This window comes from Oratosquilla oratoria, chromosome 12 (genome assembly GCF_046742065.1).
Source record: "Oratosquilla oratoria isolate Oo_2021 chromosome 12, ASM4674206v1, whole genome shotgun sequence".
NCBI classification, from domain to species: Eukaryota; Metazoa; Arthropoda; class Malacostraca; order Stomatopoda; family Squillidae; genus Oratosquilla; species Oratosquilla oratoria.
This window is the reverse complement of record NC_134788.1, coordinates 36,700,644-36,719,592: the sequence shown is the minus strand read 5'-3', so window position 1 is coordinate 36,719,592 and position 18,949 is coordinate 36,700,644. Positions and strand designations below refer to the sequence as shown.

General features: G+C 40.3%; 2 protein-coding genes across 3 annotated transcripts in view; both read right to left on the bottom strand.

Moving 5' to 3' along the window:
• Positions 1 to 1,471: 1,471 nt before the first annotated feature.
• LOC143031422 (uncharacterized) lies at positions 1,472 to 12,932 on the bottom strand. The gene is made up of 2 exons (XM_076195219.1): positions 11,936 to 12,932; positions 1,472 to 5,325 (listed from the first exon to the last, which is right to left on the bottom strand). Exon 2 carries the CDS (start codon positions 5,219 to 5,221, stop codon positions 4,346 to 4,348), a length of 876 nt encoding a protein of 291 aa, XP_076051334.1. The 5' UTR covers positions 5,222 to 5,325; positions 11,936 to 12,932; the 3' UTR covers positions 1,472 to 4,345.
• Positions 12,933 to 13,473: 541 nt separating this feature from the next.
• LOC143031420 (uncharacterized) overlaps positions 13,474 to 18,949 on the bottom strand; it is a 42,865-nt gene continuing 37,389 nt past the window's right edge. For both annotated transcript variants that reach the window (XM_076195215.1, XM_076195216.1), the window contains exon 2: positions 13,474 to 17,346. In XM_076195215.1, the coding sequence (XP_076051330.1) occupies positions 15,574 to 17,202 (1,629 nt within the window). In that variant the 5' untranslated portion in view covers positions 17,203 to 17,346 and the 3' untranslated portion in view covers positions 13,474 to 15,573. The remainder of the gene's footprint in view (positions 17,347 to 18,949) is intronic.

Here is an 18,949-nt window from a genome sequence, read left to right as displayed (position 1 = left end):
TATCATCTACATCTGGAAGGTGTTAGAAAAGAGGGTGCCCAACACTTGTATTCGAGAAACAGTCCACCAAAGAACAGGGAGGTTGTGCTATGTGAGGGCTGCTCCTGGATCAACACTGAGCATCAAGTCCAGAATACACAACAGTTTCTCGTTCAGTGGGCCAAGATTGTTTAACTGCATCCCGCCCAAACTGAGAAACATAACAGGGGTGTCTCCAGACACCTTCAAAAAACATCTGGTTATATGGTTGGCCAAAATACCAGACAGAGCAGCCGCCAACACCGGGATACACCAGCCCCAACGCCAACCGACTGATCGATTGGACCATTGATGTCAGGGAGTTGCCTGGTCACAGTGGGACCCCAGTCTAGCTGCGTCGATCACCGACAGAAGTAATATAAGTGTAAGTGTAATCATAAGCTCTATCAAGGGGTAACTAATCTGTTTTGGTTTCACAATCCAGAAATCCACCTCCTTACGATCTGACCGTTCACAAGCTGTGGTTTACTTAAACGTCCTGTTCTGTGTAGGAAGTAGTGGTGAGATGATAGCGGCACTGGTGTTTTTTTCATCCAGGATTGGGCATGTGTGAAATAGAAGTCTTGCTCACAAGCATACTAAAGCTGTTTAAGAACATCGGTTATGATGTAAAGACATGTGGGGTTTGATTTCTAATGTAGGATTTGTTGGATATTGTTCCTAGCCTATATCAATATACTTAACACTGGAAAACAACCTGTTACGTAGAGATGTGTATGCACCTTGACTTACACTGGAAAAACGAAGAGGGCGACGTGATCTAATATGTATCCAGACGGGTCAAGATTATCATTTAGACAACAGGGCAGTACTCATAGTAATGGCCTCTTGCAGTCTCCTCCGGCCTTCGGGGGGAGGGGGGGCGTTTCGTCGATTGGTTTTCCTCCTCTCAGGGCGATAGTGTTATTGCACTCTGACCGAGGTAGTGAAGGAGGGAGGGGTTGGTCATACCGCAGTAGTCTCTTTCCTGCCGTCCGTCCTACTACTTTCCCTCAGCACTTGCACCCCAACCCGAGTCTTGCGAATCTGACGATTGCATAGGATGCGAGAGAGGGAACGGGGACTGACCGCTCTACCATGTGATTTGCAAAGTTCTATCTTAGTTACAATAGTGAAGCCAATAAAGACTTTCGTCTAACTCTACTATTCTTCGTGGTTGGTGTCGGGAGCTGCGTGAAAAGGTATGACGGTAATTAGCAGTCGCCTTCATGACTGAGTAACTATTATCAGACTGCAGCCCTTGTTTAATATAATCATAAATCACCGAAATATTTATATTTTCATATATTGATTTATGACTCAATAATAATGGGCATTTCAATTTCATTAATATTTTTCTTTTAATATATTGATTTCTGATTATGAATTGTGATATCAATAAGTCACACTATCCTTAGCGCACATTAATAGTTATTATGAAATTAACAAAACGTTGGAAGGTGTCCTCTTGCATGCGATATAGTGACTTTGGCGGAAAATGTGGGGAAACTGTCCCTATACTTGTATGAGGATGCCGGCATCTGCGTCATGGTCATATTTATTTTGTAGTTGTGGCCGAGTGACTCCAAAACTCTGTGAATTGGCCTGCTCATCATATTTTCTGTGGTTATAATATTCAGAGTGGAAGAGAACGAGCAATACTGCTGTATAACGCGAGTATGGTGATGCATCATTGTGCATCAGGCAGCTGATGCTTCTCGCGATAATTTCACCAAAGAGCTTAATGGAAAAGTACAAAAAAAATCACATTTTTGAAATGTTTTAATATGACTTTTTTATATAACACATACAAACCATCACACTTTTTTATTCTATATAGTACATACAAGAAATGCATGTGTATATGTCAAAAGCAAAAATCTCGCTATAATAGGAATAGCCGAGACATGGTTAAATGGTGGAGAGTTTAAAGCTGAATTTAATATTGTGGGATTTCAACACTTTCATCAAGAAATAAGTCACAAGAAAGGTGGGGGTGTTCTGTTGTACGTTAAGAGCAATGTCCATGCTTCTGTTCTAAAGTGAAACAGGATGCATATGGTAGTTTGTGGATTGAACTAATCCAAACAAATAAACAAAAATGAATATAGGAGCAATATATAAGCCAAAGACATTGTCATCAGCAGACGACAAGCTGTTGTTTCAAGAACTGTCTAGTTTCTGAAACCGGGACTTTATTCATAATGGGTGATTTCAATTGTTCTGACATTGATTGGATGACCCTACACGGCCATATAGGTAGTCGCTTGATGGATTTTCTCGCCGACAAATACTTAGTTCGACATATAAAAGAGCCGCGAAAGCATGATAACCGATGTACAAGTCTGTGAAGCTATTGCAAATAGCGCTCACGTCAGTCGCGCCTCGCCCTACCCTCCGCGGCGCTCGCTCCCAAATGGGAGGGGGGTGTGGGGCACAACTCGAGCTAGGCCTTGTATATGTCCTCCCGGGGGATTCCTACATTTAATTCTTCTGGACAACAGATTATAACTAACAGAAGTGAGTCGCCATATCCACAAAGTGAGGATTACAAGGGCGGCAACGGTGGTAGCACTTACATCTATATTTTCATGCATACTACTCCAGCTGTATACCGCTTCCTCCAAGCTATAACTGATCGCCATCCCATTACTCCACCTTGACACCGTCCCTCGCATGTCGTCACACATCCTAATTGTCCCAATCCCCTCTCCTACGATCCAAGAGGGAATACTTGGTGGCAGCATTCTGTCCCCCACCACAGGGTAGGCGAAACAAGGAAATGAACATTCAGAGAAGTGGAAGAGGACAGACAGTAACAAGAGTGGGGTTGAGGGAGAGCATAACGGAGGGACAGTCGCAGTATAATTAAAGTGTCATCATTTCTCTGGGAAAAAGAGTCCTCCTCTATAACAGACAAAATGATGTGTGGCTCTGGTCCATAGGGGCGCCCCACAGAGACCCTAGAGTATCAACTGCATGCTACTTTATTACAATAACGTGCAGCCAATACCCCAGACGGGTATTCCTAATTATATTTCCGGTGTTATGGGATTATTCAAACTCTCCCAGCTTCTCCCTTAAGAAATGCTGAAATTTCTGGTCACTCCCCAGTATAGAACTTCGTTTTCACTGAAGAGTAGATAACCAAGCTGGGGGCACGCCATCCTTTCCCGCTAAAACCTGGAGGATGTGTTAGGGGTGAAATAACAGGGTGATTCCGTTGCTATGGGAACGAATTATCAACTGCGGCATTTGAAAGCATCTCGAAAGAAAGCTGCATCGCACAAGAAAGAATACAAGAGAGGCTTCTCACCTGCGCTCATTATCATATGCTATTCGATACTGCCCCTTGAGGCTATTGGAAAGGCCTTTTTTCGGAATGGGCCATCACGCGCTATGTCAAATTATCCTTATATCAGAGAGCTTCATCCCACAAGACACACTGTAAAAGCCTTAACCATGTATGGATCATCTTGTGACATTTGACAACAGTTTTTCGTGAAAAATATCTATTGCACTGGTCACACTGCAATGGGTTCTCTCATGTATGGATAATCATGTGACGTGACGTTTGTAACATTTGAGGTGACTGTGTGAAAAAGTGGAATCACACACGTCACATTAAAATGGCTTCTCTCCTGTGTGGATCATCATGTGATATTTTTGAGACCACCCTTTAGTGAGACAGCAGAATCACACATGCCACACTGATATGGCTTCTCTTCTGTGTGGGTCATCATGTGACGTTTGAGATCCTCATGTGGGTCATCATATGACGTTCGAAACAACTCTTTCGTGAGAAAGCGGAATCACACAAGTCACACTGGAATGGCTTCTCTCCTGTGTGGGTCATCATGTGACTTTTGAGATTACTCTTTTTGGAGAAAGCAGAAACACACATGCCACACTGAAATGGCTTCTCGCCTGTGTGGGTCATCATGTGACGTTTGAGACTACCCTTTCGTGAGAAAGCGGAATCACACAAGTCTCACTGGAATGGCTTCTCTCCTGTGTGGGTCATCATGTGACTTTTGAGATTACTCTTTTTGGAGAAAGCAGAAACACACATGCCACACTGAAATGGCTTCTCGCCTGTGTGGGTCATCATGTGACGTTTGAGACTACCCTTTCGTGAGAAAGCAGAATCACACAGGTCACACTGGAATGGCTTCTCTCCTGTGTGGGTCATCATATGACTTTTGAGATTACTCTTTTTGGAGAAAGCAGAAACACACATGCCACACTGAAATGGCTTCTCGCCTGTGTGGGTCATCATGTGACGTTTGAGACTACCCTTTCGTGAGAAAGCGGAATCACACAAGTCTCACTGGAATGGCTTCTCTCCTGTGTGGGTCATCATGTGACTTTTGAGATTACTCTTTTTGGAGAAAGCAGAAACACACATGCCACACTGAAATGGCTTCTCGCCTGTGTGGGTCATCATGTGACGTTTGAGACTACCCTTTCGTGAGAAAGCAGAATCACACAGGTCACACTGGAATGGCTTCTCTCCTGTGTGGGTCATCATATGACGTCTAAGGCAACCTTTTTTTGAGAAAGCAAAATCACACATGTCACACTGGAATGGCTTCTCTCCTGTGTGGGTCATCATGTGACGTTTGAGATCACCCTTTTGTGAGAAAGCAGAATCACATACGTCACACTGGAATGGCCTCTCTCGTGTGTGGGTCATCATGTGATATTTGAGATTACCCTTTTGTGAGAAAGCGGAATCACACATGTCACACCGGAATGGCTTCTCTCCTGTGTGGGTCATCTTGTGACGTTTGAGATCACGCTTTTGTGAGAAAGCGGAATCACACGTGTCACACTGGAATGGCTTCTCTCCTGTGTGGATCATCATGTGATATTTGAGATCACCCTTTCGTGAGAAAGCGGAATCACACGTGCCACACTGGAATGGCTTCTCTCCTGTGTGGGTCCTCATGTGACGTTTGAGATGACTCTTTCGTGAGAAAGCAGACTCACACATGTCACACTGAAATGGCTTCTCTCCTGTGTGGGTCCTCATGTGACGTTTCAGATTATCCTTGTGTGAGAAAGCAGAATCACACATGGCACACTGGAATGGCTTCTCTCCTATGTGGGTCATCATATGACGTTTAAGATTACGCTGTTGTGAGAAAGCAGAATCACACAAGCCACACTGGAAAGGCTTCTCTACTATGTGGGTCATCATGTGATATAATATATCACATATTATGTGACAATCACTTGATGTTTAAGATTTGTAAGATAGCCGAGCTATAGATGCCACAATGGGTTTTCTTTGTTGATATCTTTCTGAAAAAAATGAGATTAACTTTTAGAGATATGTAATGGGAGGATTGTTGGTGTTTTGTACACAAACCATTTCATACATGCTATCCTCTATTATAAGAATAATTTGCCTAAAAACACATACTAAAATCGACTATCAAAATGGCCAACTAGTCATTATAGCGGTGTTTACTTTGTTAGCCTAGTTGTGGGTTGAAATTCCATACTTCTCTCCTACTCAAAGGAGTAAATATTAATTACCTACGATGCACTTCGTAGTGGGACTGTCACCTACGTGGAGGGGGGGGGGGTTAGGGTAGACTCAACCCTGCCCCTCAATCAATCAGTACTAAAACAAACTTTTGAGATTATCTTATTGAGTAACAGATTCACCATGAGAAAAGCCACTACAAATTAATTACATTTAAATTTGTGACAAATTTACAGTATGTCTATTCTCTATTTTACTTGTAAATCAGAATGACAACACAATTTTCTCCAGATTCAGTTATGGTGTTCACTAATTTGTGACTTTAAGTCTATAGTAATTGCATGTCTGACATGAGAGAATGTAAACACTAAACACGTTTGATATGTCGCCTTCATTCTATCTACAAATTTGGCAGCGGCGTTCGGAACCAATGAAGATCTTGGCCAATTAAAGCAACCTTTAATGTAGAGACACACTACTTGCTTTGCTGTCAAAATCTTGCATACGTCACATAGGGAGTGTTTTGCAGATGACTTTTTGGGCTAACGGCAAACAAAAAGGAAGACAAAGCGTCATCCCGCCAAGCTTTCTCTTACGTTAACAAGGGCCACAAGGGCGGCAACAGTGGTGACAGTGGCAGTAGCAAAGGAAAGGACACACACTGATAAATCATCTCTGAAAAGAAACACTCAACGCACGAAAAATAAAATGTTTCCGAAGAAACACTCAACGCAAGCAAATAAGACGTTTCTGAAGAGAAACACTCAGTGCACATATTTAAAGACTACATATAAAGAATGTACTGCGGCATACGTGCTTCCACATATGTATTGTTGCAGCCAAACTACCATCGCAATCAACATCTTTGAAGAAACAAAACATAATCATTTGTCTACAAAAGAAAACGCAAGCAACTACTCACAAACTCCAAGCAACAGACGGGACAATGTAGTGCACGCAAATCCCCACGCTGGTACGAGAACGATCTAGTGAAGGATAGGGACGACTACAAGGAAAAGGATGAGTTGCTGACGTGTGCGCCCATATGTGTTGAGTTGAGGAGAAGGAGTCTATTCAAATCGACATCATCAACAGAGAGGGTAGAAACTCACATGTATTATACTTGTAATTATAATAGAATGACCACGGAATTACCTCGCAGTCAGTACCAGGCCCTTCGAAAGGGGGTGCAGCCAGTGCACCACACCAGGGCCCATAAGGGTCTAGGGGCCCAAGAATATCAATATTGATAATCAAAGTGGGCAATTATGCATGAATTTTTATTGTTGCTTTGAAGCTGATAGGGATTTCCATGTGCTAAATATTTTAGCGCCAGCCAAAATACATGATTTCTTATCTCAGAACATATATGGTGCAACACAATCATCTCGCACCAGCACATTTTTTTCCTCTCGGGGGCCCTGGTCAATACAATAGAGGTAAATTGATTCATTAATACAATAGTGACAAAAAACATACTAGATGAAAGGAAAAAGATAAAAATGTTGAAAGAAAATGTAGATCCTGAGAAGGGTAGGGGAGACATAGGGGAGATTATCTTTTACAAGGTTATTAAGATAGTAAAGCAAATATTCCATATGTCATGACATTAATAATGCAACAACGAAATTAGAAAAATTAGGAGTGATTACAGAAACAGAGGATTTTAACATAGAGTTAGAAGCACCGCAAGGAACACTAGGCTGAGTGCCATAATTGTAGGAAATTGGGACAGCATGGGTGTTATTATGAGATCATTTGCAGGAACTGAAAATATGAGTCATGATGAATATCATTGTAGAAACCCAACTTTCTGTTTGTATCACAATTGAGTAGGACATAGAACACAGGATTGTAGAGGAATGCCAAATTTTTGTTGTATTCACCCAGAAACAGGAGTAAAAACCCCAGAAGACACAAAATAAAACAACACTACAGAGCTAACCTTAGAGGGACAGACATTATAGGGTACTGAAAAGGGATGAAAAAGAAAACAACAACACAGGAAGGAGATTTTTTCTCTCTCATTTACTATAAAAATTGGAAAGATTTCTGTAGGACCCATCATTGTGAGTAGATTTATTCAAAAGACCTATTTAAATATCTATTGATACAGGATCTGTAGTAAATGTTATAATCAGTAAAATGCTTAAAAGGTTGAAACTAGGAATGAAAATTTTGGAACCAATCCATTACTCATTGGAAGGACTAATAGAGAGTCAGTAAAAACATTAGATAAAACTGACTTTTATGTTATTTTGTATAAAAAAGAGCACTTGTACATTCTGGTGATAGTTGAAGAAGAATCTGTCTTCCCAGATCTATTGATAGGATTTGCAACATTCAAAAAAGGAGAGTATGACAATATGTCAGGCTGAGTAAGGTATCTTAGTAAAATCACAGTTAAATACTTTAAGCTAGGCATAAGGAGAGATATTCACTTACATATTGACTATTGCTTGAGATGTACGGAGGTAAAAGGAAATACACATAAGTCTGCTCCTGTGCTATCATATCCTATACCACATAAACCTCGGGAAAAATTTACTTAGTTACACTTGAATTACCTATGTCTGAGAAGGGATATATGTATTTCTTGCCATTGATTATCTGTCAAGATTTTGCATTTGACAAAACCCATTCCAAATAAGAGCCAAAACAATTGCTTCAGTAATATATGAACAAGTAATCTGTAATTTCACAACTCCCAAGATCTGTTTCAGACAATGCTGCTGAATTTAACAACAAAATCTTGGAAGAATTATGTAAGTTATTTAAGGTAAACAAAATTAATATTCAAGTCAATTATCCTCAAAGTAATAGATTGGAATCCTGTGTGTCCTCCCTTCTCCCAATGCCCCAGCTTGTATGAATAATTAACTCACCTAAGAAAGATTGTAATTTCCAACCTTTCTTTGGTGAAGTAAAGCTATCATTCTATTATCCCTTGTAAACTGCATACTTAAGTGTTTCTTCAATAATAACAGAGGTTCCTTTTGCTTCTGAATTTAGATTCAACCTGTACAAACTGGTGCCCTTCCCAATGCAAGTAAATAATGCAATTTTTTAACTTAACACACCTGTAATAGATCCACTAAATTACATCCTTTCTCTAGATAACTTAACAAAGAATAATCTTTAATGATAACCTTAAAAATTGTAAGATCCCTAACAATATTCTCTACTTGTGCCATGCTTTTATTCTATTTTTATTTTAATGATGCGGCCTTGCTGTGGATGTGCTGTGACTTGCGACGCTGCCTCTGACCCAGGGCAGTGGACAGGGTGCAGGGATGACCCGTCATCCAGGTGCTAAGATAAGAGGGAGGGTGGAGGGGAGTGGAGTGTATTTAGGGATGGAATGGGTGGGAGTGATTTTATGCCCTTTTCTTTTTGGCTACCTCCCTTGAAAGGGGGAAAAAGCCTTGATATATGCATGGATGTGTATGTATTTTCATTTTATTTATTTTTTTGTGCTCCATGAAGCATTGAAATAATTTTGTGAAATTCCACTAGCTAAGAAAATATCTGTAATACAGAACTGTCACTACAAAAAGGATATTTGTAAACCAGGTTACTCACAGAATATCATGACAATATAAAATCGGTACAAAGGAAGTAAAGTAGTGAGTTCTGAAAAAGACCTTTGAGTGATTATCACAAAGGACATGGCACCTGATAAACAGACAGAAAAAACTGCTATGACCAACAAAGGGGGCCTTTAACTATTTGGACAAAGGAATGGTAAAGAAACTAGTAATCACACTGATAAAGCCAAAACTGGAGTACAGTATGCAGCAACATTACGGACAGCCAGTACTTAAAAGAATATAAAGAAAATTGAGAGAATCTAAACAGCAATTACAAATATGGCCCCAACACTTTCAAAACTGCCATATGAAGGGATTGTTAAAGTTGGAAATGCCAACTCTGGAACAAGGAAGAAAAATAGGTGACCTACTGATCATCTATAGAATCATGAAAAAAATGGTCATTAATACAGAAACTGACAAGTTGGAAAGGATATGCAACAAAATGCCACATGACAATGTCCATAGCCCTACATTTTCTTGCTTATCATAATTTTTTTTCTTTTTTTTTTATAAATGTTGAATAAATAATTCATATTATGCATCAAGGATGATAAAATCACCATTATATTTTGCACTTCTATTTCGTTTATCAAAATTGCACACAAAGTACATTTTTGCACTTCTATTTCATATATACATTAAAACCATACAAAAATTAAGTGAATATAGTATGTTAAGAATAAATATATATTTTAAACCATTAGAATTGTCTGATTAGAAATGAAGTCTTAAATCAGAGTATGACTAAAGTAATAAAGCCATCATGCACACTATGAAAAGTGGAACAACTATTATTCTATTTTTCATTTCATTATCTTATCATTGTTATTATTATTATTTTGGTTGGAAAATAATACCTCCTCTGTATGGACACCTTAATTAATTCCATAAAAAGAGAAGACAATAATGTGGCCAATAACTGCACAGGATACAACCTGCCAACCTACATAGAAACGTCGGAGATGGGAGTAAAAGAACTTTCAAAAAAGCCTCCCAAGATCAAATGAGAAATTCTTTACAGGTACCAGTTTCAACATTCAATCAACTTGGAGCATCAACAATTTCATGTCATCAGCTTAATTTATTTTAACATTATATGTACAGTTTTCTATTTCTGTGTTAGGAAATAAAATAGAAGTACAAAATATGCAATCGTGTTTTTATACAAGGATTACCTTTGTCTTGTGGCATTTTGTACATAATACCTGACTTTAGAAAATACCACCTTACTGGTTTACAAGAGCTTCAGGTAATGAGCTTGAGGTTAATTAGGTGAAAAAATAATGTATTCCATTATCCAAAGTCACACTACACTTAAGGATGTAAATCCCAATATCCACAAAACACCCAACAGGCTATTAGACTTGATTTTTTTTTTTTACAACAGTTTTCCTATTGACTACATTAAATTGGGTGTTCTGTTTCAATCAGAAAACACTTGTTTGTACCAACCCTAACCCCCATACCAGTCATGTCTGGGGACTGCATTGGGAAATAACTATTTTGAATTAAAAAGGAGTGCAAAGACAGTGATTAATGAGAGAAACAAGGACAACATTGTTCAAATAAACAATAAAACAATTTTGACCATTCCTAAGATTAGAGAACACAATCACAGCAGGGTTCACCATTCTTTAAAAGATTATTGGGTTCGTTATTCTTTACATTACGATAATCAAGTTTGCTGTTTTTGATATAGATATGTTGGGTTCGCTAATCTTGACATTATCTGAATTAGGGAATACTGTAGGTTGTGTTAGGTTATGTTGGGATAGCCATTCTTTAGATGAGGATTATTGGGGTCACTGTTCTTGACATGATCCATACATTTTTTCCCAACAGTTTTCCTGTTGATTTAACCAAATTGGGTCTTCCATTTCAATTGGAAATCACTTGTTTGTACTAAACCCCCACCCACCCCCATCTGGGGAATGCATTGGGAAATAAGTATTGCAATTTAGAGAAGCATGCAAAGCCAGTGATTAATGAAAGAAATGACAACACTGTTCAAATAAACGATAAATCAAGCACAGTATTCTCCTATTCTGACCATATCTAAACTACCCAGTTCCTCTCTCCCTCATGGCAAAAAGATTTTTCAATGGTATTTGCTCATTTTGTTTCTTGTATTCAATACGAGATAAGTTAATACAAGATCATTTTCATTCTCTTCCATACATATATATCTTTTACAATAATGTAATTATGATTCTACATAATTCTAAGTATTCACAAATATGTTTGCCAGTCTGCAACCCTTCCCCATATCATCTGCCGGCCCATGTTTAGATACAGTAAATTCATAGTAACATCAGCAACGATTTTCAAAACACTAAGACTAGCATCTTTATAGTTACCAACAATTAGGTTAGGTTACATTATGTTAAATCTCAAGTCTGCAATTCTTACCTGTATCATGATTAGCTCTATCATTCTGAGTATTTTCAACCCTAGATATGAGTACCACAAATCAACAGTAACATCAGCAGTGATTAGAAAAGACTAGCATGTATCTTTACATATACCTAATTCTACACCCAATTCAAAAATTTTACTCAGTATTTGGAATTGTTCTAAAACATCAGCATATACTGTTAACTACTTCCTAGATCTTTAGGGGCTATTGTTATTTGACAGCTCCCTCTGCGATTTTTTAAACGCTGGCTTTTTTTCAACAGAACAATACCTAATTTGATCTCATTACTAACCTACAGCATTCTAAAGTATCCAACACCTAGTCAGCTACAGCCATAATGGCCTACAACTTCCAGGCATCAATCTAATCATGAAGGCTCTGTCTGGCAAACGCCTACAATAATCTTTTCTTTACCTGTGTGGTTTCCTTCTTTGCTTACAATTTTTGTGACACAAATGTCTAAACTATTTCAAACATTCTTGCAAATGTACAAAGGCACTTTTAGATATGTTTTGACATGGTTTATCCCTACTTAACGAAAATATTTGAAATCATAAGCTCTATCAAGGGGTAACTAATCTGCTTTGGTTTCATAATCCAGAAATCCACCTCCTTACGATCTGACCGTTCACAAGCTGTGGCATACTTAAAAGTCCTGCTCAATGTAGGAAGTAATGGTGAGATGATAGTGGTACTGGTGTTTTTTTTTTTTTTTCATCCAAGATTGGGCATGTGTGAAATAGAAGTCTTGCTCACAGGCATACTAAAGCTATCTAAGAACATGGGTTATGATGTGGAGTTATGTGGGGTTTGATTGCTAATGTAGGATTTGTTGGATATTGTTCCTAGCCTATATCAATATATTTAACACTGCTGATTGAAGCACTGGAAAACAACCTGTTACGTAGAGATGTGTATGCACCTTGACTTACACTGGAAAAACGAAGAGGGCGACGTGATCTAATATGTTTTCAAACGGGCCATGATTATCATTTAGACAGCAGGGCAGTACTCATAGTAATGGCCTCTTGCAGTCTCCTCCGGTCTTCGGGGGGGCTGTGTCGTCGATTGGTTTTCCTCCTCTCAGGGCGATAGTGTCATTGCACTCTGACCGAGGTAGTGAAGGAGGGAGGGGTTGGTCATACCGCAGTACTAGTCTCTTTCCTGCCGTCCGTCCTACTACTTTCCCTCAACACTTGTAACCCAATCCGAGTCTTGTGAATCTGACGATTGCATAGGATGCAAGCGAGGGAACGGGGACTGACCCCTCTACCATGTGATTTACAAAGTTCTATGTTAGTTACAACAGTGAAGCCAATAAAGGCTTTCGTCTAACTCTAATATTCTTCGCGGGTGGGGTCAGGAGCTGCGTGAAAAGATATGACAGTCGCCTTCACTACTGAGTAACTGCTATCAGACTGCAACCCCATTTTTGTATATAATCATAAATCACTGAAATATTTATGTTTTTATATAGTGATATAGGACTCAATAATGATGGGCATTTCAATTTCATTCATAATTTTCTTTTAATATATTGATTTCTGATTTTGAATTGTGATATCCATATGTCACATTATCCTTAGCGCACATTAATAATTATTATGAAATTAACAGAATGTTGGAAGCTGTCCTCTTGCATGTGATAAAGTGACAATGGCGGCAAATGTGGGAAACTGTCCTTATACCTACATGAGGATGCCAGCATCTGCATCATGGTTATATTTATTTTGTAGTTGTGGCCGAGCGACTCCAAAATTCTGCGAACCAGGCTGACCATATTTTCTGTGGTTGTTATAACTGTCATAGTGGAAGAGAACGAGTAATACTGCTGTATTACGGTGATACAGCAGCATCATCGTGCATCAGGCAGCTGATGCTGATGCTTTCCGCGATAATTTGACTCGTACCAAAGAGGTTAATGGAAAAATGCCACAACAGTTCACATTTTTAAAATATTTTAATATGTCTCTTTTTATATCATACAAACTATCACATCAAACTGTTTTATATAGTACATACATATACCAAACGGAACAAATACACAATTAGAGATTGTGTATATTTTCAATCGTGTATTTGCCTCGTACATACAAACCATCACATTTTATTATTATATCAAATCATTTTATGTAGTACATACATGAAATACAGGCGTATATGTCAAAAGCGAAAATCTTGATATGATAGGAATAACCGAGACATGTTTAAACGGTGGAGAGTTTGAAGCTGAATTTAATATTGCGGGATTTAAACACTTTCATCAAGTTAGACACCACAAGAAAGGTGGGGGTCTTGTTGTCCGTTAAACGCAATGTCCATGCTTGCGTTTTAGAGAAAGTGAAAGATGGTGCACATGATAGCTTGTGGGTAGAACTAATTCAAACAAATGGGAAAAAAAATGAGTGTAGGTGATATAGGCCAAAGGCATTGTCATCAGCAGGCGACAAACTGTTGTTTCAAGAACTGTCTAGTTTCTGCAACCGTGACTTTATTCATAATGGGTGATATCAATTGTATTAGCATTGATTGGATGACCCTACACGGCCATATAGGTAGTTGCTTGATGGATTTTCTCGGTGACAAATACTTAGTTCGACATGTAAAAGAGCCCACAAGACATGCAAACTTACTCGATCTATTGATCACTAGCCGCGAAAACATGATAACCGATGTACAAGTCAGTGAAGCTATTGCAAATAGCGCTCACGTCAGTCACACCTCGCCCTACCCTCCGCGGCGCTCGCTCCCAAGTGGGAGAGGGGGGGGGGGAAGCACAACTCGAACTAGGCCTTGTATATGTCCTCCCGGGGGATTCCTACATTTTTCATTCTTCTGGACAATAGATTATAACTAACAGAAGTGAGTCGCCATATCCACAAAGTGAGGATTACAAGGGCGGCGACGGTGGTAGCACCTACATCTATATTTTCATGCATACTACTCCAGCTGTATACTGCTTCCTCCACGCTATAACTGATCGCCATCCAATTACTCAACCTTGACGACGACTTCGTCCGTCCCTCGTATGTCGTCACACATCCTAATTGTCCCAATCCCCGTCTCTTACGATCCAAGTGGGAATACTTGGCGGCAGCATTCTGTCCCCCCACCACAGGGTAGGCGAAAAAAAGGAAATGAACATTCAGAGAGGTGGAACAGGACAGACAGTAACAAGGGGTTGGGGGAGAGCATAACGGAGGGACAGTCGCAGTATAATAAAAGTGTCATCATATCTCTGGGAAAAGATTCCTCCTCTATAACAGACAATATGATGTGTGGCTCTGGTCCATAGGGGCACCCCACATAGACCCTAGAGTATCAACTGCATGCTACTTTATCACAATAACGTCCAGCCCAGACGGGTATTCCTAATTATATTTCCGGTGTTATGGGATTATTCAAACTCTCCCAGATTCTCCCTTAAAAATGCTGACATTTTTGGCAACTCCCCAGTATAAAACTTTGTCTTCACTGAAGAGTAGATAACCAAGCTGGGGACGCGCCATCCTTTCCCGCTAAAACCTGGAGGATGTGGTAGGGGTGAAATAACAGGGTGATTCCGTTGGTATGGGAACGAATTATCACCTGTGGCATTTGAAAGCATCTCGAGAGAAAGCTGTATCGCACAAGAAAGAATACAAGAAAGTCTTCTCGCCTGCGCTAATTATCATATGCTGTTAGATACTGCTCCTTCAAGCTGTTGGAAGGGCCTTTTTGCGGAATGGGTGATCACGTGCTATTTCAAATAATTCTTATTGTATCAGAAAGCTTCATCCCACAGGACACAGTGTAAAAGCCTTAACCATGTATGGATCATCTTGTGACATTTGAGAATAGTTTTTCATGAAAAATATCTATTGCACTGGTCACACTGCAATGGGTTCTCTCCTGTATGGGTAATCATGTGACGTGACGTTTAAGAAGATCCATCAGTGAAAAAAAAAAGCTTTATTGCATAGGCCACATTGGAATGTCTTCTCCTCAGCGTGGGTAGTCATGTCATGTTTGACAACACCCTTTTGGGTGAAAGCGGAATCACACATGTCACACTACAATGGATTCTCTCTTGTATGGGTTATCATGTGACGTTTGAGATAACGCTTTCGTGAGAAAGCTGAATCACACGAATCACACTGGAATGGCTTCTCTCCTGTGTGGGTCATCATGTGACTTTTGAGATTATCCTTATGGGAGAAAGCGGAATCACACATGACGCACTGGAAAGGCTTCTCTCCTGTGTGGCTCATCGTGTGACGTTTGAGATCACCCTTTAGTGGGAAAGCGGAATCACACATGTCACACTGGAATGGCTTCTCTCCTGTGTGGGTCATCATGTGAAGTTTGAGACGACCCTTTTGTGAGAAAGCGGAATCACACATATCACACTGGAATGGCTTCTCTCCTGTGTGGCTCATCATGTGACGTTTGAGACTACACTTGTGTGAGAAAGCGGAATCACACATGTCACACTGGAATGGCTTCTCTCCTGTGTGGGTCATCATGTGATGTTTGAGAGTACCCTTTAGTGAGAAAGCGGAATCACACAAGTCACACTGGAATGGTTTCTCTCCTGTGTGGGTCATCATGTGACGTTTGAGACTACCCTTTAGTGAGAAAGCGGAATCACACATCTCACACTGGAATGGCTTCTCTCCTGTGTGGGTCATCATGTGACTTTCGAGACTACACTTTTGTGAGAAAGCGGAATCACACATGTCACACTGGAATGGCTTCTCTCCTGTGTGGGTCATCATGTGATGTTTGAGAGTACCCTTTAGTGAGAAAGCGGAATCACACATGTCACACTGGAATGCCTTCTCTCCTGTGTGGGTCATCATGTGATCTTTGAGACTACTCTTATGTGAGAAAGCGGAATCACACAAGTCACACTGGAATGGCTTCTCTCCTGTGTGGGTCATCATGTGATGTTTGAGACTACCCTTTAGTGAGAAAGCGGAATCACACATGCCACACTGGAATGGCTTCTTTCCTGTGTGGGTCATCATGTGACTTTTGAGGTGACCCTTTTGTGAGAAAGCGGAATCACACATGTCACACTGGAATGGCTTCTCTCCTGTGTGGGTCATCATGTGATGTTTGAGAGTACCCTTTAGTGAGAAAGCGGAATCACACATGTCACACTGGAATGCCTTCTCTCCTGTGTGGGTCATCATGTGATCTTTGAGACTACTCTTATGTGAGAAAGCGGAATCACACAAGTCACACTGGAATGGCTTCTCTCCTGTGTGGGTCATCATGTGAAGTTTGAGACGACCCTTTTGTGAGAAAGCGGAATCACACATATCACACTGGAATGGTTTCTCTCCTGTGTGGTTCATCATGTGACGTTTGAGAACACGCTTTTGTGAGAAAGCAGAAGCACACGTGTCACACTGGAATGGCTTCTCTCCTGTGTGGGCCATCATGTGACTTTTAAGATTACTCTTTCTGGAGAAAGCAGAATCACACATGTCACACTGGAATGGTTTCTCTCCTGTGTGGGTCATCATATGATCTTTGAGATGATGCTTTTGTGAGAAAGCAGAATCACACATGGCACACTGAAATGGCTTCTCTCCTGTGTGGGTCATCATATGACATCTGAGATTACGCTTTTGTGAGAAAGCAGAATCACACAAGTCACACTGGAAAGGCCTCTCTACTATGTGGGTCATCATGTGATATATGTGACAATCTTTGGTAAAATATGGGTCACACTAGAAAGGCTTCTCTCCTGTGTGGGCCATCACATGATGTTTAAGATGAGTTGTGAGATAGCCGAGCTATCGATGATACATCTGGTTTTCTTTGTTGATATCTTTCTGAAAAAAAAGAGATTAACTTATAGAAATATGTAATAGTAGGACTGTTGGTGTTTTGCACACAAACATTTCATACATGCCATCCTCTATTATAAGAATAATTTGCCTAAAAACACATAGTAAAATCTATTACCAAAATGGTCAACTGGTCATTATAGCGGTGTTTGCTTTGTTAGCCTAGTTGTGGGTTGAAATTCTATACTTCTCTCCTACTCAAAGGAGTAATTATTAATTACCTACGATGCACCTCGTAGAGGGAACGTCACCTGCATGGAGGGGGGGAGGTGTTAGGGTAGACTCAACCCTGCCCTTCAATCAACCAGTACTAAAACAAAATTTTAAGATTATCTTATCGACTAACGGTTTATGTCTATAGTAACTGGATGTCTGGCATGAGAGAATGTAAACACTGAACACGTTTGATACGTCACCTTATCTATATCTACCAATTTGGCAGCGGCGATCAGAACCAATGAAAAACTACACCAATTGAAGCATCCCCTACAGACCATTTACACCATGAAACAAAAGTCCTCAAAGTCAAGGACCACCTCGACATGAGAGGCACACAAACACTTGCTGCAGCCACCACAAACACATCACACCCGCTACACTACATAGCAGAACACCCACACACACCAAGAAACATTAAAACTACACCCAAAGACCTTTATTACGCACAGATACTCTCTTCTCTTCCTCCACAACCACCAAATACCAGCCTCCGGAAACATATTCATAATCATATCACTCACCGCTCCATTAACACACTGAAAGACAACACACTGCTGCATGCCAGACCCCCTGATATCCACCCTTCTGAATCCTCTCTCCCACGAAAGGACAGAGTCCACTTGGCCAGACTGCGATGCGGTCACCACCCAGCACTTCTAAGCTACCAGAAGAGGCTGGACGACCGTGTTGTGAACAGCTGCCCAGGATGTAACACTTCACCCCATACCATACAACACATAATGGAAGACTGCATTATACACAATCATGCACGCAAACAACACAACATACACTCTATAAAGGATTTGTGGGAAAACCCAGTTTCGGCTGTGGCCTTCCTTGGGGAGACGGGACTGCTCGGACAGACAGTCTAGGGAACGACAACAACAACAACCTTTAACGCAGAGGCACACTACTTGCTTTCCTGTCAAAATCTTGCTTGCGTACATCACATAGGGCGTCTTTTGCAGATGACTTTTTGGGCAAACAAAAAGGAAGACAAAGCGTCCCGCCGAGCTTTCTCCTATGTTAACAAAAGAATAAATACAATAAAATGCAACTTGTACAAGTGAAATACACACTTGCACGAAAAAAAGGAAATAAATTAAATCACGTTCATACACACTGTGACCTTCGTTCACCCTGTACTCTCTCACTTTATCTTTTTCTGTCATTGTGTTCCTAGTGCCCACGTACATTGGATTTAAGTCTATGCACCTATTCTTTTGTCGTCCACACTTCTATGAATAATCTCCTTTTCTTCGAGTTGCCTCTGTGTACCACTGTCGCTTCTTACCAATCAATGTTGTGGTGTAGTTCGTTCATATGCTTATAAAGTGCTGAGGCTGCATCTTTCCGATTAACTGCCCGT

Coding starts and splice junctions, on each gene's coding strand:
- LOC143031422 (XM_076195219.1), bottom strand. CDS start 5,221: ATGATGACCCACATAGTAGAGAAGCCTTTCCAGTGTGGCTTGTGTGAT.